The sequence below is a fragment of the Lissotriton vulgaris genome, chromosome 2_2 (genome assembly GCF_964263255.1).
Source record: "Lissotriton vulgaris chromosome 2_2, aLisVul1.2, whole genome shotgun sequence".
Lineage (NCBI taxonomy): Eukaryota > Metazoa > Chordata > Amphibia > Caudata > Salamandridae > Lissotriton > Lissotriton vulgaris.
In genome coordinates this window covers 1702774-1726144 of record NC_141688.1, presented here as the reverse complement: position 1 = coordinate 1726144, position 23371 = coordinate 1702774, and the positions used below count along the sequence as shown (strand labels likewise).

Sequence of the window (23371 nt, the reverse complement as noted above, 5' to 3'; positions counted from 1 at the left end):
GTTTTTTGTTTATTTATAGGTTTTTTATTTTATCATATTCCTGCACTACAAAGAATATCAGCTCAATATTTTTAGAGTCAAGTGGTACTTTTTTATACTGAGACTCTTCCTCACACAAGTCACAGACTAAGATCTCATTCTAGTGAGGGGAGCCAGTTACTGTGCTTGCACTAGGGCCCCTGGCAATTTAGCTATACCACTGTCAAAACTAGCCACATTTGCAAACCTTGACCACTTTATAGCTTTCTAATTCACTAATGGAGACCACCTTTATTTTGAAGCACATGACTATTTTCTTTTCCAGTTCGACCCTGCTGCGGTACCTTCATTCCCCTGCTCTCTAGATCTTGCCTGAATCCCCACCAGTATTTCTCTAGAATACCTTTTGGAGAGCGCCACTCCTATTTTTGGAAAATTAATACAGGTGTATTTGATATTTTTTTTTCCCCTCTCCGGCCTTATTTAAGAGTAGCCCACTAAACACCGGTTTGCACAAGGGTTGAAATTATATGTTTGAGTGAGTGGAAATATACAGGTGTGAAAAACGTTGGCAGGGCAAGCCTTAAGAATTGTAATAGATAAAAAAAAGGCTGTTAAACTCCAGTATATGCCGAGTTTGGTGCTGAATTTGCATATTATTTCCATTAGAATGGGGGAAACTTGTGATTGGAGATATTCATCAGACCCATTAAATGCATTCTCCATGGAACTGGAATTATACCATATGTTATTTATCAGACAGATAAATAACATATGGTCACTGATTGGGCCTAATAGTGCACTAATACATTCAAGCGGGTGCCAATGATGGAACATTTGAGGGCCCCAGGGATGTGGATCCACGAGTTAGCCAGGCCGCATTCAAGTAAGGAAAGGGAGGAGACCCCTCCCTCATTGGAAACACACCTCCGTGGGGCAGAACCTGGGGGATACCCCGCACGCTGCTCTCGTGAGGGCATATGACAACTGTGGCTTGCCTAGTAGCAAGTGACTGTGGTGAAACGGAGGCGGAGATGGGCCTGGTGCCGCGTCTTTGAATCTGCAGTAATTGAGCCAGAAAAAGGCCTTGCTGTTCGACAGTGGTAGGGTGCCATTTCTTTGGGGCTTCGGTGGGGGCCTAGCACGGTCCCACCTCCTTCCGCTCCTTCCTACATGGATATTCGGGCTGCGAGGGGGGCTGTTTCCGCCGGGGGTGACGGCACACAGACCACAAAAAGACTACAGAGAGTGGAGGGAGGAGTTAGGAGATTCCCCCTTCCCTCCAACCAGGTACCTTGCTTGAGGCGTGTGGTAAAAGGAAGTACAAGAGTCCGCTGTAGATATAGGTTCCTTTATTGTATGTTCCTTCCAGGATAACAAGTACAGAAGTAGATAAGTAGAATAGGAGAAGAACAGGAGAACCCCACCAGGAGCCAGCTCTCATCAGCTCAGCCTGAGTAGATCAACTGACACTAAGAGCCAGAGAGTCACCCCAGGCATTCCATGATGTCATCAACATTCCAATAAACAGAGAACCACAGAGAAGTAGTTTACTACACATCCTCTCTCCTTAGTGAATGAGGAAAGAAAGAAGAAAACACAGACAAAGATACCTCAAGTGTGACATTGCATAAAAGTACAAAAGTGAAGTACGCAAATAAATAAAGTACAACAAGTACTGCATGAGGTATGATTAGCATGAAGAGAAATACTATAATCACAAGTATGAGCAGAAGTAGGACAACATGCTAAATTCTAGATAAAAAGAAACTACAAAATGCTACTATATGCCACATCCCCTTCCCTTAGAGTAAAAACATGGCATGAATGAATAAAAAGTAGAGTAGCAAAGAAAAATGGTCACGCTGCCAACTGGGTACACCAGAGAGAACACCCTCTGAAAAAAACAAAGGCAAGCGTAGACACAGACCCTATACAAGCTCCCCTAACAAAACAATCTGATAGAGAAAAAATGAAACTTCTCACCCAAAGTCCCACCAACATGAAACCCTTGGCCACGAATCTCAGGCAGGTAGACTTTGACAGAAGCAGAGTGTCAAAAAGAAACGATGTTCAACAATCTCCACCAAAAATAGGGAAGACAGGGTACTAATACTTAAAAATCACAACCTCCCCAAAGTAGGGTACACCACAGGAAAGACAACCTGGAAATAGGGCATTGACTACCCACAAATCAACAACCTCCCCTCAAAAGGGTACACCGCAGGTAGCGAACCTGGGACATGGGGCATGAGCTAAACGCACACACCACTACCACAAAAAAAAACTAAAAGAAATGGGCTTTGACTACCCACAGACACAACCTCCCCTATGTAGGGTACACCGCAGGACAACACCTGGGAACAAAATGGGGCATGGACTACCCACACAGACCACTTCCCCTATGTAGGGTACACCACAGGACAAAACCTGGGAACCAAAATGGGGCATGGACTACCCACACAGACCACTACCACAGAAAACACATAGAAATGGCATTGACTACCCACTCAAACACACAACTTCCCCTAAGTAGGGTACACCACAGGACTATATTCCTGGGAACAAATGGGGCATGGACTACCACCAAGAATATGACGCAGACTCAAAGAACCCTAAAAAAACATTGGAGCATTGACTACCCACACACAGACCACCCAGAGTACAATTGAGGAAACCAACCCCTAAAAAAAAACAGATGAAAATTGACTACCCACGACCCAGCAACATCCAACCAGGACATGACCCACACACCACACAGAATCTAAATTAGAGCAAGAGAAGTCTGCAACACACCCCCTCCAAAAAAAAACTACACTGAATGATGAGCAATGGGGCATTGACTACCGACACACAGACCACCTAGGGTACACTTGAGACAACTATTGGATAATGACCTTACAGAGTAAGAACAAGAGCAACACAAGATTTGCCACACATCACACCACACCACCACAAAATAAGACTAAATTGTCAGTCATAAATAAATAAATAACACTTGCTCCTGTGAGCGACCTCTCACCCGGGGTCATTGTACACAGCACCATGCAGTCACCGTTGAATTCCGTCACAAAAGTAAAATGACATCCAGTCTGTAAGGAGAGACCAGGATTCCATTGCACATCTCTCCATGACAGCGAGCAAAATGACAGTCCAGACTTTAATCGCTCCTTTCTCCGTGACACTGACCATAAGGAGAGACAAGAATTCCATTACTCCTCTGGCCGTGACACAAACCATGAACGTGGACTAGATGACAGACTGCGTCGCAGTACTGAAACGTTGATCACCGTGATTGCCCAACAGATGTCAATAAACAGCGCACTGCACGCTGTTACGTCTCTGCCGGAAGGTTCACGGCAAAGACGTGCTGTGAAGAGTGACGACTGAATAGTGAGCAGACGTCACAGACAATGACTGGATCAGGTAGGCAGAGCTGCGCGTGTGAAGGGCGTGCGCGCGAGGAAGACTCGAGACAAGTTTAAACTGCAGCAGTTAAACTGCCCTGCCACAGTAAGCGCAAAACATCGGAAAATGTCTATTAAAAAAATGTCTGCACTCACTCAGAAACACGCAGCTATAGTCCAGTCACTGCTCCTCAAAATACTCACAAACGAGACCACTCCTCCAAAATTGATGTTCAGTTCATCCCACTTGTTGTCGGACAGCCGAAAGCAAAACGTTGGCCTGAATGAGATCAGGTGACTGAAAGCGCTGGGGTGCAGAGGCACTAAATCACGAAGAAAGTACTTAGAAAATCACCGTAGAAATGCCAAAGTGACAACTTTAAAAAGTGCTTGTTTCTGCCTTCAAGCACTCGAACACAGCTCTCACTTGACCTGGTGCCTTCCTCCAAGGTGCAATGGGAGTGTATTTAAAACAGGAAGAGTGTCCAGAAAATACACGTTACTAAATACTGGAAAGACACCGGCAGAGCAGACAGAGGTTGCTGAGAAGGCACTTGTAGCATAAAACGCTCAGGTTGCAAGCTGTTTAAACACACCGGCAATGTCACTGTTGTTTTTTCCACAGAGAAAAACGCTGGCAAACTGTTTTCTGCCGATCAGTTGCTGAAGAGGCAGAACAAATCCCACGCAGATTGCCAGAAGACATCTAATTAAAAGAAACACATGCCCAGGGTGCAGGCTGTCTAGATGAAACACGACACTGGTGGGGTCAGCTGGGCATTACCTTTCAGTATAAATACGAATTTTTCCACAATCCTTGATGTCTTGGATTCTTTCTTTTCTTTGTAGTTGCTCACATCCTTGTTAATAACTGCACGCGTAGATAAATCCAGTTCAAAACGTCGCCAAACTGTGGTAAAAGGAAGTACAAGAGTCCGCTGTAGATATAGGTTCCTTTATTGTATGTTCCTTCCAGGATAACAAGTACAGAAGTAGATAAGTAGAATAGGAGAAGAACAGGAGAACCCCACCAGGAGCCAGCTCTCATCAGCTCAGCCTGAGTAGATCAACTGACACTAAGAGCCAGAGAGTCACCCCAGGCATTCCATGATGTCATCAACATTCCAATAAACAGAGAACCACAGAGAAGTAGTTTACTACAAGGCGGCCAGTGGGGGTCACTCTGCACTGCTCCCCTCTGGAGCGGTATTGGACCCTGAATGGATTGTGAGGTGAGGTGGGGAGACGCTGATATTGGAGGCCAGCCAACAGGACAGTTAAAGAAGGGGTTAGGGATGCACATGCACGGGGCGCAGAGGGTGAGGGTGTGATGTGTGGCGCTGCACCGAGACTTGACCACAGCGTCCGCCGGCGGTGGCCCTGAGAATGCCCAGTCTGGAGCGCCATTGACGGGCCAGACCGAGAGGGCCTAGGGAGTAGCCCCCCAACCAACACTGCCTTCCCTGTTTCTGAGCTATCATGACTCCTTCTTGGATCAGAAGGGCAGGGAATCTCACGTCCTGCACTGGGACACCGGAGTGGCAGATATGGTGTGAGGTGCAACAAGAACACTCAGCCGGCAAAAGGGGAGGATGTGTTGAGTGCAGTTGCCACCAATGTTGGATACAGCGTTTGGCATCTACAGGATGACTATCCTGGCAGCCACCAAAAGCTCTAAAGAATCGTTAAAATGGGAAACTGGAATGATGGCCAATGACAGGAACATACTGAGGATAGAACACAGTAAGCTGGTCGAGAGGGTGACAGACACAGAATCGACCCTAGTTCAAACTCACCTAAAGGTGTTGGAACACAACACCCACATAAAGCAATTGGAAGAAGAACCGTCAGTGCTCCGGCGGAAAGTCAATGATGCGGAAAGCAGCTCACGACGAAAGATGTTAGAGTGGTGGCAGGCCACCCAAGGAGGGCAGAAGGCCCATTGATGGAAGTATTTTGAGTATTAGCTCTCTTCGGTGGTCCTAGAGGGGAAGTCCTCTAAATGGTTCACTGTGGAGCTACTCACATGGTACCTGGCAAGCTGCCAAGTCGAGGACTCCTTCAAGGGCTGTGGTGGCAAGACTCCAAAACTATAAGATAGGGATGAGATTCTGCAGAAGACAAGGGCAGAAGGGCACTTTCAGGTGGAGGGGGCCACGGTTAATATTTATGCGGACAACACCACGTTGGTGCTGCAGCAAGGGGAGACGTTCATAGAAGTTAAGAGGCACCTAAAGAGCCTGGCCATACATTATACTCTGTTCTTTCCTGCCAGGCTCCGCTTCACTGTGGATGGTGAAATGTACTTTTTTTGCACGCTGGCGAGACCTGTGAGTGGCTAGAGTGGTGGGGGCTACTCAATGTAGTTATATTTAAAGTACAGTATTTACTTCAAATGGTCAGATGATAGTTTTGTTATCGATATACTGAAATACAAAGTTTCTTTCAATATCCCATTTGTATTAACAGCAATACTGTTGGAGTCATGCGTTTTACGACAGAATGTCATAAAACGTATAAAAAACAGAGACAGTGATTATTTCACTATAAGCCACTTTTAATATCAGCAGTGCTGGTGCTCTGATAATACTTGACATCTCGGTAGCATTTAACACCATTGATCCATCCATTTTATTTCTTGTTTTTTGATTTGACATTAGACTGTGTGCCCTGAAATTGAATATATACATCTTAAACAACAGAATAGTTTTGGTTTTGTCTCACTTCCAAACTATCCAGAGATGTCCAGTATCTTTTTTTCTTAGTATTCCTGCTACATCTAGTTAAGTTAGTTCAATCATTTGGAGTGCATCTTTTTAATTACACTGTGATTCACACAAAATTCTAAAGTTTGGAGTCAGTGGCTGTATACGAATCAACTCATGATAAACCCCTCCACATCAGAAATGATGGCATTTGAGAAAGTGTAGTACAGAATGCAATCAATGTATCTGACATACACACGGTGGTCAAAATATCACCTACCAATATATTGCTCCCTTTGAGTTAATAATAGAAAAACCACAAACACTGGGACGATATTTTTAGAAATAATATTAACCACACCATATTTGTGCCGGACGATATTTCTTTAAATGATTCTGGCATATAGCAATGTAGACTCCAGGCTCATGCAGGCCACTAGAGAGAGACACGGCCAGTTTCACTGGGCACTTGCCTATCACCTGCATTCTTCATGGGAAATCTGGCTTTTGGATGGCTAGTGAGCTGTCTCTTACTGGCAAGTGACCACTCGGCACAGAGGAATTATTTTACTTGATGATTGTAATGTTTGAAAGTGTGGGCCCTGGGCCCTCATGGTAAGTGCAGCAAGGACGACACGGACACCAGGGTAGAGTGGTAGGAAAGGTCTTGAGCACGTGCGCTCAGCCTCTTTTATTGGCAGCGTCATGTGACACCATGACGTCTGTGGTGGGTGGGTGTAGATTGTATTACATTTCATAGAAACACTAGAACGTGTCCACGCTGAGACACCACATCACTCCCCCTTTTACTCTATGAAAAGACTCAACCTCCGAGTCCACATTTTTAGAACATAACATATCTCAGGATGCAGTGAAGTGTTCAGTTCCGCCCAGCTGTTCAATCCACCGCTGCTTGGAATTGGGCAGATGGAGTTCATTTTGTTTAGGGGAACAACTGTCCGCTATGGCCTGGTTGGTGGTGCTGATGGAAACAGTCTGCAAGCCTTGGGGAGCCCCGTTGTACTCACAATCTTGCTGTTGCTGACCTCCGCGGTGACGGGTGCGGTAGAGTTCTTGTGGTTCGCCGTGGAATGATGGTTGGCCTTGGGCTCACTGTGGGGACTCACTGCGCACTGACTTCTTCTTCCTCTTAACTGTAGTAACAGCCAAGTGGATTCATTCCTTCCTTGCTTAACGGTGGCAACGGCCACGTGGATTACTTCCTTCTATTATAACTGTGGCAACGGCCACAGGGATATACTTCTTGCTGTTGTTCTTAACTGTGGCAACGGCCACGTGGATATCCTTCCTTGCTCTCCAGCCGTGGCAGGGGTGCCACCTGTCTATCCTTTTCTTCCTTTCTTTTCACTGTGGCACACAGCTCTCTCCTCTTCTTCCTTTCTTTTCGCAGTGGCAGACGTGCCACACAGCTCTCTCCTCTTCTTCCTTTCTTTTCGCAGTGGCAGACGTGCCACGCGGCTCTCTCCTCTTCTTCCTTTCTTTTCGCATTGGCAGATGTGCCACGCCGATCTCTCCTCTTCTTCCTTTCTTTTCGCAGTGGCAGACGTGCCACGCAGCTCTCACCTCTTCTTCCTTTCTTTTCGCAGTGGCAGACGTGCCACGCAGATCTTCCATTTCTCCCTTCCTGTTTCGCGACAACACTCGGTCAAATCTTGCATCTTCTCTCCTGACCAGGCTCCTCCATGCAGGGCGCGCCCGCTGCATGTGTGATCCTGGTTTGTCCCCGACTGGAACACTTCCTCCTTCTTCCTCAGCTTCCTGAGTTGGCGTCGCGAACCCTCTTCACTTGATGCTTGTAGGTGACGTTCGTGGGATGGTGTTTGGAGACCTTGACCAGGTCGAACGTCCTGGACCATTTGGCGGTCCGCTCCTGCTGATGTTTTGGCAGGTTCCTTTGGTCGTCCATCGGACTTTCTGATGTAGGTTTAGAGAACCCATCGCGGGTCATGCTTGGTACGCGATCTTTCTGTGGATCGGCTTCTGGGGGTGCCACACTTAGTGGTCTTCTTCGGTAACTCTTCTGCACTGTGGCGTTACCTGTGCCCTTCTTCCATCTCGTGGGGGCTGTGCCTTGCCACGTGGCGCGTAATCTGCGCCCGTTCTTTTCAAGGCTCTCGGACACTTCTTGCGTGTCTTCGGTACTTGCAGCTTTGGCTGGCGTCGTTTTCTTGCTGCTCTGGCTGACGTCCAGTACTTTGCTGCTTTGGACCGTCGGGTACTTGCTGCTTTGGATGGCGTCAGAAGTTTGCTGCTTCGGACCGTTGGCGGGAGTTTAGTTGATGCTGCGGTGATCTCCTGTGGCCACTAGAAGTCACTGCTCTCTCCGTCTTCTGATCTCGGCAGTCTTATTCCCTGATCATACCTCCAGTGCTTGGCAGCTGTCTTCTCCAGACGTTTCGTCCTTGCTTGGATGCTTGGTGAGGCGTTGGTGCCTCTTCCCACGTCACTCTGGAAGTGGCATCTGCCGACTCCTTCTGGTGCGTGTTGTTGTCTTCTCTTCCTTGTCTTCTGCGCGGGGCGCGCTTTCTGGATTGCGGCGTTGAGATGCTGTCGGGACTGGCAGCAGCACAAGGAACATAAACACCACTAACCTTATTACTTGTCCCAGCAGAGACGATGATAGATGCTAGGGCCCAGACTCCCTGCTTACACAACCCCCAACAGAGTAAAAATATACCTCTGTCTGACTTTGTGCAGAGAAGGGAAAAAAGGAGAGAAGAAGCAGATGTGGAAACGTAGAGATGGAGGTGCTTCTCTGCGCTTCGTCTCAGAAATGGACTGGGTCTAAAGGACAGCTCAGTAACACCGTCACGGGTATCTGAAAGGGGAACAAACACACTATTACCCTTCAGGTTCACACTATATTGAAATCTAGTATCAAGTGAGATTATGGTGTCACTCACCACTACTCCTACTGAAAGGGCTTCTAATGGAGGGTTTCCAATAACTCTTTATCTCTTCAACGCGTCCTTTGATATAAAGAGGATAATCCCCAATGTCTTGGACCATCAGTTCCACAATAATAAGTTTACTCAACTGAGCATAAATCACAAACAAACTTGGCTTCTACTCTGTTGCTCTCCTTTAGTTGTTTATCAGCACAACGTGAACTCCGTTTTTTCCCAAAAGTATTTCAATGTACATATCTCATCTGCCTTGAACTCGAGTTCCTTTTCTCTGACAGGCAGCATACAGATGCGTCCATAGCGCAGCCGCGCTGGGCCTCCAAATGTTCTCTCACACTTATAGCCTGTTACCGGCTCGCGTTATATAACCACGCGCGCCCGATAACTAGGATATTTTACTCGCGGTTCATAATAGCGCTAAATGCGCACTAGAATAATCCCGCGGCTACTCTGTACTGAACAACAAATCTAAAGTCCAGGATACGAATCTACAATTCGGAAGGAGGCGAGCCCGCGCTCCTTCTCGCATTAACAAAATACCGCTTGGCGAAATCCCAGCTTCTCCACACGATCTCCAAACACGATTCCTCGGCAAAGCGCTGAACTTCTTCTCGCTGGAATCCGGCGGGGATCACCATCCGCCCATCCTTCGACTCGAACTGCAGGAACAATTGACAAGCACCTTTCCCTGGGAAAGGAGGGGCTTAGTACTCACAAGACTCCCCCAGGGCAGTCTGGGAGTCGTAGTTTTTTGCCACATTCCCGTTTTCACTTCATAGCAAGAATTCAACCCTCTCATCTTCGCAATCGCCACAGAACCCCCTCTCGAGGACAGCCGTCCCGGCGGTCGCCCAGGCTTACCAGGATACAGTTCGTGAAAACGAGCAACCAACTCAGGACAATGGAGGTTACGCACCGGTTCCCAAGTTCGCTCTTCCGGGCCAAACCCTTTCCACTCTACCAAGTACTGAATCCGCCCTCGCACCATACGGGAGTCCAGTATCGAATGCACCTCATACTCCTCCTGACCATCAACCTCAACTGGAAGGGGTCTATCAGACAACCTAGTACTAACAGGACAGGGTTGAAGCAGAGAAACGTGAAAGACGGGATGGATTCTCCAAGTATCAGGGAGTGTCAGTCGTACCACCACAGGGTTAATGACCCTCTCAATGGCATAAGGCCCCACATACCTAGGCTTCAACTTGTTCTCTCCCTTCAGATGTAAATGTTTCGTGGAAAGCCACACCCTATCCCCCACCACATACTCGGGGGCAGAAGATCTCCTATTGTCAGCAAAACGCTTCTGGGAAGACTGAGCGTTCACTAAACTGTGTCGTGCCTCAACTAACACCGCCCTGAGATGTGCATGATGTTCGTGTATGCTGGGCACCGGGGAGTGAACAGGCACCTCAAAAGGCAGAGCATTGGGGTGATAGCCATACAGACAAAAGAAAGGGGAACAGCCCAAAGTGGAATGAATGGCGTTGTTGTAAGCAAATTCCGCCATCCATATCAAGGTAGTCCATTCCGTATCGTTCTGTAAGGCAAAGCAGCGAAGATATTGCTCCAACGTCTGATTCAGGCGTTCCGTTTTCCCATCCGTCTGAGGGTGATAGGACGAAGAGAGCCTAGCATCAACATCTAGGATCTTACAAAGGGCTGTCCAAAAATGAGAGGTAAATTGCGTACCTCTATCAGTGATGATCACACAAGGGATCCCATGGGCACGTATTATGTTTTGTAGGAACACTTGTGCCAATTCTACAGAGGTAGGCAGGCCTTTCAGGGGAATGAAATGTCCCATCTTTGTTAAATGGTCTATGACCACTAAGATCACGGTTTTCCCCTCACAGGGTGGCATTTCTACGATGAAGTCCATTGACACAGTATGCCATGGTTTAGGCGGAATAGGGAGTGGTCGGAGCAATCCAATAGGCTTAACATGAATGGCTTTCCCTTGAATGCAGACAGCACAGTTCATCACATAATGTCTCACTGCATCTCGCAATTTCGGCCACCAGAAGTTGCGTTCCACCCCTGCAATTGTCTTATAGATACCCAAATGTCCACCCAATGGAGAATCATGGATCCATGACAATACTTTTTGTTGTAAAGGTTCAGTGGGGACAAAAATGGCTAATCCATGATAAGCAAGATCGTCCTTTTCCGTTCGGTGGTCAGGATCCTCCTGTATCCAACCTTGCACGTCCATATCTGCAAGTGCCACCCGCACATCATCCAGGAATTCCGGTGTAGATATCAAGGCGATCAAGGAAGATGGATTGTCGGTTTCCCGAAGGATCAGTGGAGGCTCATCTTCCTTCTCGGTACTCTGTTCTGCTGTTTCCCCAATCCGGGAAAGAGCGTCAGCTTTCCCGTTTTGCGGCCCTGGACGATACTTGATAACAAAATCAAAGTCCGAAAAGAACAGAGTCCACCTCAATTGCCGAGGAGTAAGAGCCTTGGCGGTTTTAAGGAACAACAGGTTTCTGTGATCGGTGTAAATTTCGACTGTGTGCATAGCTCCCAACAGGTAGTGCCGCCATTCCTCACACGCTCTTTTTATAGCGAGAAGCTCTTTGTCCGTAACGGAGTAATTGATCTCGCAAGGGGTAAGTTTCTTCGAGAAATAGGCCACAGGATGCAACTGACCTGTTTCTGGGTGACGCTGTGAGAGTATGCCGCCAATGGCATACAGGGAGGCATCAGTTTCCAAAACGAATGGTATCTGCGAATCAGGGTGTCGCAGGATAGGGGCCTGCGTAAACTGTTCTTTGAGATACTGAAACGACCTCTCCGCTGCAGAGTTCCAACAAAACACAGTGTTCTTCCTCAGTAGACTAGATATAGGTTGTATTATCTTGGAGAAATCCTTGATAAACCTTCGGTAGTAATTGGCAAAACCAAGGAAACTCTGCACTGCCTTGACGTTCTTGGGCGTGCCCCATCCTACGATAGCCTCCACTTTGCTGGAATCCATTTGGAAGCCTTGGGCCGAGATGATGTAACCAAGGAAGGACACTTCTTTCACGTGAAAAAGACATTTTTCGAGTTTGGCGTACAAGGAATTTTGCCGTAGGCGATGTAGCACAGTTTTCACATGATCCACGTGTTCGTGCAAAGTAGATGAATAGATTAAAATGTCATCTATGTACACGATGCAGAATGTCTCCAGACACCCACGTAGTACCTCATCCATGAAGTATTGGAAGGCGGCAGGGGCGTTGCAGAGCCCGAAGGGCATCACAAGGTACTCGAACAATCCGAATTTAGTTCGAAACGCGGTCTTCCACTCGTCCCCGCTCTGTACTCTAACCAGATGGTACGCCCCTCTGAGATCGAGTTTTGTGAAGAAGCGAGCTCCCTTCAGCTGGTCTAAGAGTACAGGTATAAGTGGCAGAGGATAACGATTTTTCACCGTCATTCTGTTAATGGCCCTGTAATCGATGCATGGCCTCAATTCCTCGCAATCCTTCTTGGGAATAAAAAACATCGGCGAGGAAGCAGGCGAGGTAGAATGACGGATGAACCCCGTGGCCAGATTTTCATCAAGGTAATTCCGTAAATATACGGTTTCTTTTTCAGTAAGGGCGTAGACTCGGCTACAAGGTATGTCAGCCCCCGGGATGAGATCAATCCTGCAATCGTATACACGATGTGGTGGCAGATCGGTGGCCTTCTGTTTGTCAAACAAAGAACTGAACTCCTGGTATTCATCAGGGAGAGCTGTGGCACAACAGTATGGTCCGATAGAACATCCCGAAGCCAGGCAGACTGAAGGAGTAGCTGGTTGTTCTTCAGTACTAGACATCTCCTGTCTACAATTCGCCTTACAAAACGCAGATGATAAGGTGATAGTGCGTGCTGCCCAACTGACTTGAGGATCGTGAAGCGTCAACCATGGCATTCCCAATATGAGACGGAACTGGGGCGCGTCTATCAAGTCGAATTGTATCATCTCATGATGGTTTCGATTCGTCTGCATCAGAAGTGCTTGTGTATGATAAGAGACTGGACCAGATGACAACACAGTCCCATCGACTGCTTTGACTAGCTCAGGTTTCTCCTTCTTCTCACATACAATCCCAATTTTCATGGCATATTCCTGGTCAATATAGTTACCAGTGGCTCCGGAGTCAAGCAGGGCATCAATTTCCATAGCATCACTGGAAGTAACCCATAAAGTTACCTTTAGATTCATGTGGGCCACTGCTGGATGCAAGGTATTCGCGAGTGTGAATGAGATCTTTGGCAGTAAACAACCCAAGGCAGCGACCTCCTCCTGATTTGGGCATGCTAGTTTTCCGCCGGTCTTCCCGCTTGTATGACAGCCTGTGAAGGGGATGTCGTCGATCTTCCAGGGAATACATTTCTTGCTCGGCAATCTTTAACAAAATGACCGCCTTTTCCGCAGTAGAGGCACTGTTTGAGTCTCCTTCTCTTGTCTTTTTCTTCCTTTGAAAGGGGGCCCCTAATGCCTCCTATTTGCATAGGTTCGACCCCTTCAGGCGTCTTCGGGTGGTCTTCTATGTTACTCCGTGGACGTGGGTAGAAAAAACGGCCGTCTCCTCTGCCTCTATCACCCCGTCTTTCCAGAAGGCGATGATCCAATTGAACGGTCAAATCAATCAGTTCTTCACAGGTCGTGGGAAGTTGTACCACTTGAGCTAATACGTCTTTAAGCTCCCCCCGAAGCCCCTGGTAGAAAATAGAGATTCTCTTAGCCGTAGGCCACTCGGTTTCGACCACGAGACGATTAAAGGAAGTAATGTAGGAAAGCAGATCTTGGGACCCTTGTCGCAATGTCAGTAACTCTCTATCCAGAGACAACATATGAAGTTTTCTGTCGAACAAGCGTCTCAGTTCCAAACAAAAATCATCGAAATCATGCAATACCGGATCATTTCTCTCCAGCAAAGGTATTGTCCAACTTGCTGCATTGCCTCCCATGTAGGACATCATAAAGGCGGTCTTTGTTGTATCCTCTTGGAACACCCCCGGTTTGCACAGAAAGTGCAATCTACATTGGTTTAAAAATGTCTCGAATTTACGGGGATCCCCGTAAAACCTTTCAGGAGGGGCCAGTGGAATTCCTGTATTCTGTATCACATGGACTGTAGGAACTGCATCCGAAGAAGTGGAGGGTGTGGACACTGTGAACCCACCCCCTTCAGCACCCTGGGACCCAGGGGTTGTGGAAGTGGAAGGGGGTTGTAAAGTGGCCGGCTTGATATAAGAAGCTCCCTTGTTACCCTTACTGGCCAATTCGGACATCTCTTTTCTAAGGACCCCCAGTTCCTTATATAGAACCTGACTCTCGGTGCGTGAAGTGGTGACTTCCTGCTGAAGAGCCGCAAGGCTCTCCACCACGGAATTTAATACACTTTCAACGTTCATCGTCCGGGCTGGGTCTTGTTACTTGGGCTTGTCAATCTGTCGGGACTGGCAGCAGCACAAGGAACATAAACACCACTAACCTTATTACTTGTCCCAGCAGAGACGATGATAGATGCTAGGGCCCAGACTCCCTGCTTACACAACCCCCAACAGAGTAAAAATATACCTCTGTCTGACTTTGTGCAGAGAAGGGAAAAAAGGAGAGAAGAAGCAGATGTGGAAACGTAGAGATGGAGGTGCTTCTCTGCGCTTCGTCTCAGAAATGGACTGGGTCTAAAGGACAGCTCAGTAACACCGTCACGGGTATCTGAAAGGGGAACAAACACACTATTACCCTTCAGGTTCACACTATATTGAAATCTAGTATCAAGTGAGATTATGGTGTCACTCACCACTACTCCTACTGAAAGGGCTTCTAATGGAGGGTTTCCAATAACTCTTTATCTCTTCAACGCGTCCTTTGATATAAAGAGGATAATCCCCAATGTCTTGGACCATCAGTTCCACAATAATAAGTTTACTCAACTGAGCATAAATCACAAACAAACTTGGCTTCTACTCTGTTGCTCTCCTTTAGTTGTTTATCAGCACAACGTGAACTCCGTTTTTTCCCAAAAGTATTTCAATGTACATATCTCATCTGCCTTGAACTCGAGTTCCTTTTCTCTGACAGGCAGCATACAGATGCGTCCATAGCGCAGCCGCGCTGGGCCTCCAAATGTTCTCTCACACTTATAGCCTGTTACCGGCTCGCGTTATATAACCACGCGCGCCCGATAACTAGGATATTTTACTCGCGGTTCATAATAGCGCTAAATGCGCACTAGAATAATCCCGCGGCTACTCTGTACTGAACAACAAATCTAAAGTCCAGGATACGAATCTACAATTCGGAAGGAGGCGAGCCCGCGCTCCTTCTCGCATTAACAAAATACCGCTTGGCGAAATCCCAGCTTCTCCACACGATCTCCAAACACGATTCCTCGGCAAAGCGCTGAACTTCTTCTCGCTGGAATCCGGCGGGGATCACCATCCGCCCATCCTTCGACTCGAACTGCAGGAACAATTGACAAGCACCTTTCCCTGGGAAAGGAGGGGCTTAGTACTCACAAGACTCCCCCAGGGCAGTCTGGGAGTCGTAGTTTTTTGCCACATTCCCGTTTTCACTTCATAGCAAGAATTCAACCCTCTCATCTTCGCAATCGCCACAGATGCTTTCCCTTGGGGCACTACTCCGTCTGTTGCCGCTAGATGGTGCTATCTTCTTTTGCTTTGAGCAGTGCTTGTTTTGTGCTTGAAGATGTTGGTGCAGTAATACTTTTGGCCACTGGGTGGCAGTGTTCTGGATCTTTCGAGCAGCCTGACTTGCCCTTCCCTGGTGTGCACTCTACTGCTTCTGTGCACCGGGTGTTGGAGCTGCTGCTGTTAATGGGTGAGTCTCTTTCCTCTGCCTTGGGTGTGGAATAATTTTCTGAGTGTAATTGTGCTGGTGTCAGGCAGGCATTGGAGGAGTACCCTTAAGTTCCCTTTTTTTTTTTTTTTGTGTTGTGCAGGCCTAGATGCTGGGGGCTACTTTGGCTGACTTGCTGGATGCACTGGTGTGTTCTCTGTGTGGTTCCTCTTATTTAAGTGTTGCTGGATCTTTTGGCGGTATTGCCTGGTTTGCTGGCGTTCTGTTACTCACACGGAGCACACGCGGGGGGCTCCTTCCTGACGGCGGCGCTGGCAGGCGGACTCTTCTCTTTTGCTCCCGTGCCCAACTGCTCCTCAACGCGGAGCACACGAGGGGGGAGTGCGCCTTCTGACTTCGGCGGCGCTGCCCGCCTGCAGCTGCTTGCTTCTCCCTCCTTTCTCTCCCCGTCCGCGGCCGCCTCGGCAGTGCTCACGCGGGCGGGGGAGAGGTTGCTTTCTCCGGTGTTGGAGCGGGTCTCTCCGGTCACTCTTCCCTGGCGGGGAGCGCTAGAGGCAGGCCGCGGTTGGGCTCCGCCGGCTCTGTCTGTGGACTGGGCTGTTCCGCCAGGCTTACTTTCGCCGGTCTCCCGCCGCTGCAGCTTCTACGGGCACACGCTGCACGGCGGAGACCTGTCTTGCTTCTTGCAGGTCACGGGTGGGCTCCGCTGGCGCTGCTTCGTCTCTGTCCTCCTCTAGGCGCTACCGGCGGGCCGCGGGTGGGCTCCGCTGGCGCTGCTTGGGCTCTTCTTCGCTGGGGGTGCCGCCGGCAGGTCGCGGGTGGGCTCCGCTGGCGCTGCTGTGTCTTCCCTCGATGGAGGTGCTGCCGGCCGGCCGCGGGTGGGCTCCGCTGGCCTGGACCACGTCGCGAGGGGGGTCGGGAGGCGGTTAGCTACTCCGCTCCCTCCCCCTCGTGGGTTTAGTTGTGTTTTGGGTCCGGCCGCCTTCCCTACGCGCCGTGGCTACTCAGGGCCCCGCCGCTTCCTTTGCACACGCGGCGGGGGCAAGGGAGGACTCGGGCAGGCCGCGGGTAGGCTCCGCTGGTCCTGCTTATTCAGTGGCATAGTTCATGGCGGGCGCTTCGCCCGTGGGGCTCACCTTCGGCTGGCGGGCCTGATGCTCCGTCGCGGTCGCGGCGGGTGGGCTCCGCCCGGCCCGTGCACCTCTCAGTGGGGGTATTCAGCCACGCGGCCGTCGCAGGTGGGCTCTGGGCGGTCCGCTCTTGCTTGGTGGCACTCGTTGGTGGCGGTCGACGCGGGTGGGCTCCGGTCGGCTTGCTGGGTGGCTCCCGGTCGCTGCGGGGCTCTGACGTGCCCACCGGCTTCTCTGCTCGCTGTGCCTTGCTGCAGGGGGTGCCCTTAGGCAGGCACCACTCCCCCTTCTTCGCAGTGTTTGGTAGTGGCACGCGTGGGTTGCACTACCGACCTCGTCGCCATTGTAATGTTTGAAAGTGTGGGCCCTGGGCCCTCATGGTAAGTGCAGCAAGGACGACACGGACACCAGGGTAGAGTGGTAGGAAAGGTCTTGAGCACGTGCGCTCAGCCTCTTTTATTGGCAGCGTCATGTGACACCATGACGTCTGTGGTGGGTGGGTGTAGATTGTATTACATTTCATAGAAACACTAGAACGTGTCCACGCTGAGACACCACAATGATGATTGCTAGAATGTATATATATTTCCCTTCAATGCAGGGTACTGGCAAATTTGACAGTACCGACTAGATAGGTTGCAGAAACTGCAGAATCCAGCAGAACAGATGCAGTACCCTCATTGGCTAACAATTAGACACTTAAATATTTGCCAGAGTCGTTTTCCTAGTTCTTTGAGCAATTTCTAGGAATGATCTGGTGTTTATCGGCATTAAGAGTAAGACTTCTATCCGTGGAGGACATCTTCCATTGGCCATTTCTCAAATGTAGGAAAAGTAGGACAGGAGAGTATACATTTTTGGTCTAAGTGACATTGTCTTGGAATGGTCCGAATATCAAGAGCAATAGAACACTACTTCATTTTTCTTCATTTTTTTAAAATATAACAATTTGAGAATGAGCTTCCTTAGCCTCTAGCACTGGCCTATTGTGGGTTTTCTTGCATAGGCCAGCCCCGGACGGGGCCTCGAGGGCTGTCACCATAACAGCTGCCGGGGCCCTGTAAAAATCCAGTTTGGGCCGCAATGGAGTGCTCAGAGGCAAGAGGGGGCTACCCCTTGTGGGGAAAAACGGGCCAAGGAGGCGCAATAGCACCTGGCCAGTGGGGAATTCGCCTTCATGGTGAAAGGCAATGGGTGGGTTATAAGGCACCGCTCCCCATAGCACAGCTCTCTTATCAACACCATGGAGCTGGGGGAGAAGCGCACCAAGAAAATCACGGCGGTGTGTAGGAGGAGTGGCACTCCCTTTGAGATGCCTCATACCAGGGTGAGCTGGACCAAAAAAGGGGTAGCAAATGCAGACTGCACTCGCCGGACAGCAGGGCACAAAATGGGACTAACAAGGTATAGAGTTGGGGCCTAACTCCGGGGAGAGGCTCCCCCACATGCAAGGGGTATGGAAACCACAGAACAATTTTATGACCCCAAAAGCAGCAAGAAATGAGTTATGCCTGCAAAAGAGCGGAACAACGAACTGTCAGGGTTGTTTATGAACCTAAGTTGTGCAAATGATTTATGATAAGCAATGTATGACAGTCCGAAATGAAGGTTTATGGCCAGGGTAAAAAAATTATGGCCAGGGCATCGTAAGAGTAGAGCTAATTGTACATATGATGCAAATAAAACTGCGGCCAAAATCGACCACAATACTCCAACACGTGTTGGCTGTTTAGGAGATGTACACATGTAAGAAGGTTGCATGCCATTTTTGGAGTGGGCACAGTGCAGGGGTAATTGTGTTAAACGGTTTCTCAGGGCTAAGACGCCCCTCTTGGTGTATTAACTGTGATCTGTGAGCCTATAGACAGGAGGTAACCTTGAAAGATATTCTGATGTTATTGGCAGGCAGTAAAGGAGTAAGTATAATGTACCATTGTAATACAAACTTTGCACAGGATTTTATAAATAGAAATAACTTCATAATGGGAATGCACATTATAATATTTAAAAATAAAAATGCTATATCGTAATAGAAGAAACAACGAGAAAGCCTAGAATAGATTGAAAGTAAATAGCACATTCCTACCTGAATGTGGCTCAAGAATTACCTAGGAGAATTTCTTTAGAATTTTATGCAAGTCCAATCCTTTTTGAACTGACTGGATTATGCCAGTGATTTTTAAGAAAATATTATGCAAAGGTAATACAAAAAAAAGTTCAGAAGAGTATGCTTTGCTTTATAAAATTGGGAATTTCCTGCCTCAAGAGAGAAACAGAATACCCATTAGTAAGTGTAGAGGATTACAGCACCTGAAAAGGACATTAAAGCATACATTAACTAAGGGTGGTTACGCGCTTGTGTAATAATCTTGACTGTTCCACTGTGACCACACATTTTTATATTGGTAAGTAAATCAACACATTTCTTTCCCCATTCTAATGCCCGTGCACAACCTCAGTATACAACCCTCTAGAAGTAGTTTTTGGGAAAACCTGGGAACATTGATCCTAGAGAGACTCATTCTTTCAACTGTTCATCATCTTAGCAAAATTAGGCCACTGACCCAAAGAACAATAATAATTGCTTATAGGTCTTAAGGTGCCTTTCCAAGTAATTACAATGCTCTCTGCTTCTATGATTTCATAGGACTATGACACCGTAATCCCGCAAACAGCATCTGATGCAGCTCCCACGCCACACCTGCAGGAAACAAAGGAAAAGCAAACATCGACGTTTTGGAGGTACTGTGCAGACCTTTTTTTAACTATAGTATGGGATACTGAGTTCTGAATCTCAATGGGACAAAATATTGTTACAACAATATCGAGGGACAAGATATTGAAAAGTAAGTGCACAGAGGGAGGTACGCATTTAATTTAACTTATTTCCATATATCTCTATCCTGAAGGGATATCAATAACACAGGTACCTATATGTGGCGTTGGGTATAAAAAAGGTATAGGAACATACCTTTAGATATTTGTCCCCTCTTCAGTTTACACTGGCATTTGTTCCCAAACTTGATAAAGTATCACCCACTATTACCTGAAATAATGGGACTTATTAGGTACAATATTGCTGTGCGTGCGGATTATGATGTACATTGTGATTTTTGGCACAAATTAGTTGTTTACCATTAAATAAGTAATTCAAAGAGAAGCTGTTACCATCTTCCAACTCTGTGAAGGGCAGAATGATAAACGGACACCTTCCAGGAGGTTGCCTCTCATACAAGCACTTTCAGGAATATGGTTTTGTACAATTTATTTACACAACAGGAGCATACAAGACACCCCATGTCTCATCTTTGGCTACAGCTAACCTTCAACTGGACGCTGGGTGTTAAGCATTAAAAGTAGAGGCAGCAGTGGGCCACATTTGCAAAATGTCAGATTTAATACTGCATTATATTTATCCAGTGAAGAGGTCAAGTTGCAAAATTGTAAGCAACAGTTTACCTTCATTAGTTTAAACTTTATTATGATTAGATATTTAGTATTAAAGCTGTATTATAATTCTGAGTACCCGACATAGTACAACTATTGAAAACTATACGTACTGTCACAATTTGATGGCAATATATGCTCATTTATAGGTTTTGCCTAGACTGTGCATGCACTGAGGTTAAATGCTTAAAACGGGCATGGAGCCCTCTCAATACTCACCATTACTTACCATTGGTTGGCTTACACATCATCCATGTTTCCGTGTTCTTATTGGTCAGCGCCTCCTGCTTTCTCCTAAGAGTACAGTTTTGGTCCTGCTAGGGAGCACAGACCTAAAGCAGCTTCCCGTTGGAGGCCAGTGTTCTTTCACTGGTCATGTGCACCTGTAGGTCCTTGTTTTTTCTTACTTTTTGCCATGCACTCTCTGAGAGTGCATTTTTCTGCAGTCTGTCTCCCTCCAATGAACCTCTCTTGTCATGCTTGTTCCCCCCGACCTCTTCTTGCTGACCATTATTGCTGCTCCCTCCCTCCTCCTTGCTCCTCCCTCAGGTTGCTTTCCCCCGCTGTATGTTGTTCCTGCTCCCAACCTCCTCCCCCGCACCTCCCACTCTCCTTCCACTGTCTGTTGTTGCTCCTCCCTCCCTCATCAACTCCCTTGTGTTGCTTGTCTCTTGCGTTGTTGTACAACTGTTATATTTGACTTGTGTCTTTCCTTTCCTTGGCTGTGACTTCCCTGCTGCCCAGCTAATGTGAGTGGTAGAATGCCTGATGGCATCATGGAATGTTTGGTGCCTGGTTTGTGTGTGGAGTGGCAGTTGATGGCAGGCAGGCTGCTCCTGGTGGGGTTATTCCATCTACCTGTCTTCCGCTAATGAATTTACCATGTAACTAAGCTTCAATAAATCCAATCTATTTTATACACCTGGCTCCAAGGACCCTTGAATTACCACATTTGGCGACAATTTAAAGAACCTACAGCATTGAGGAAAGAGACTGTGTTTAAAGGAGCTTAGGAACTACTGGAACTAAGGAACTTACTAAAATATGTTGGAACTACTGAAACCATAAGGAAAGGAAACGCCTTGGTCAACCCCACCTGTGTCCTCTCTCATCTGGACAGCCTGCAGCCCAGGGCATGACCGTCTACTGCCGGTCTTTGTGCAGCTACTGTCGAGATTGCTGCCATCCTACTGCCTTTGAGGACTTGTTCTTGCCCAGCTGTTCCATTGTGGGACAAGCTACTAATATGGTGTGGCAGTAGGTACTGGTTCTTGGGAATTGGCATCAGCGACGTGTGCAGGGAAAACTGGCAGTCCCCAGTGAGGAATTACACTCAGTTTTCTAACAGCTTAGAGTGTTTGACTTTCAACTTCACAGCTGTAGTTGACCAGCGACCAACTGTGACTTTCATGGCATGAATCCTTCATTTACAGAGTCTACCAACGCATCAAACAACCCATCTGCAAAGTCCGTCAGGGCCTGGCTGTCTATTCAGCAGCATGAATTTGCCACCCATAAAGTCTAGCGCCGCAATGGATGTTAAAAGTAGCGCTTACTTGTGAGGAACCAGAAGTGTATATTACTGTGATCTATCTACAGAGGTTGGTGGTGTGTTCTGACAGGCACAACAGAGGAGGTGTGGTTTTTTTTCTTCTTTGCAGCAAACAAGTCTGAGTCTGTGCTCGGGGAAGTGCTTTGGGCAGAGCCGGTGACAGGATCTGTGTTTCAAGAGTCATTTTGGAAGTGCCAGTGTTGATAACCTTTGGCAATGAGTAACTCTGTAAAGTTACACCCCAAGAGAAGTGGCACTAGTGACTTGTTGTAAGAATGTTGGCACCGCTTGTGTGCCCATACACTTGATTAATGATGCAGTGACTGCTGGATGTGTCTTATTTAGTGACTGTGCACTTTAGTACTTTGTTTATTTTTGCTGTTTTAGACGCATAATCTGGACACGGCTGCACCTTGGCAGTGGAGCAGCGGCCACATATTTAAAAGATGCCTCATGCCCATACAGAGCTTGTGCTCCCTTACCTGCTCCTCTGCGATTCATCCTCACTGTCACGTCTGTTAGGCTTATTGCTGTTGGGTGTGTTTGGTTCATGGTGCCTGAAGCCATCCGGCGCGGCATAACCAGTGCATGCAGCCATCTTGCCATTCTGCAGTTCCTAGCAGTTTCCTGCCTGCTACATATTTTGACAATCACTATGTTCGCCCAATAAAGTTCAACAAGATCGTCCTTAAACTTCGCTGTGTTTTTTTCGCATGCAATTTGCCATTTTGTTTTTGCCAATAATTTGTGTCTTTGGGCAGATTTACGACGTTGGTGTTTACTTTCACTGAACTACGGCAATCGGGTGAGGTGTCATTCGGGTGAAGGACACTCAATATCTGTATTTGCTCTTCACAAGCTTTGTGGGACGTTAGTCAAGAGGAGGTCATTGCGCCTCACTGCTTTGGATGCCAACAGCCACATGGAGTTTCGGGTGAGGACCTCGGGTGAGAGATCGCTCACCGGAGTAAGAGACTTTCTTTCATATTCATTTTATTAATGTGATACTGTTTTGTGTGGGGGGTTGCAGGGTGGTGAGTTTTGTTATTAGGGAAGTGTTGTGACTATTAGTGCCTCAGTTTTGGCTTCATAGAGAGGTGTGTTCTCTTTTGCGGGGAGGTTGTGGGGTGGTGTAGCTGCGTTCCCCAGTTTAGTTTTTGGGGTAGTGTTCCAATTTTGTTTTCAAGGAGGTGTGGGAGCTAAATGCCCCAATTCTGGATCATAGGGAGGTGTGTTCCCATTTTACATGGAAGTTGTGGAAGCTGTGTGCCCCAGTTCAATTTGGAGAGGTTTTGGGAGCTAAGTGCCCCAGTTGTAGGTCATAGGCAGGTGTGTTTCACTACATCTTTTATGTGGAAGTTGTGAGAGCTGTGTGCCCCAGTTCCATTTTGAGAGGTTTGGGGAGCTAGGTGT

The 23371-nt window shown here is 47.7% G+C and overlaps 1 protein-coding gene across 1 annotated transcript in view; it reads left to right on the top strand.

The window, feature by feature from the left end:
* LOC147728922 (sodium/nucleoside cotransporter 2-like) overlaps window positions 1-23371 on the top strand; it is a 475735-nt gene that overhangs the window by 133205 nt on the left and 319159 nt on the right. The window contains exon 3 of the mRNA XM_086959167.1: window positions 19607-19701. Coding sequence (XP_086815293.1) covers window positions 19607-19701 — 95 coding nt within the window. The remainder of the gene's footprint in view (window positions 1-19606; window positions 19702-23371) is intronic.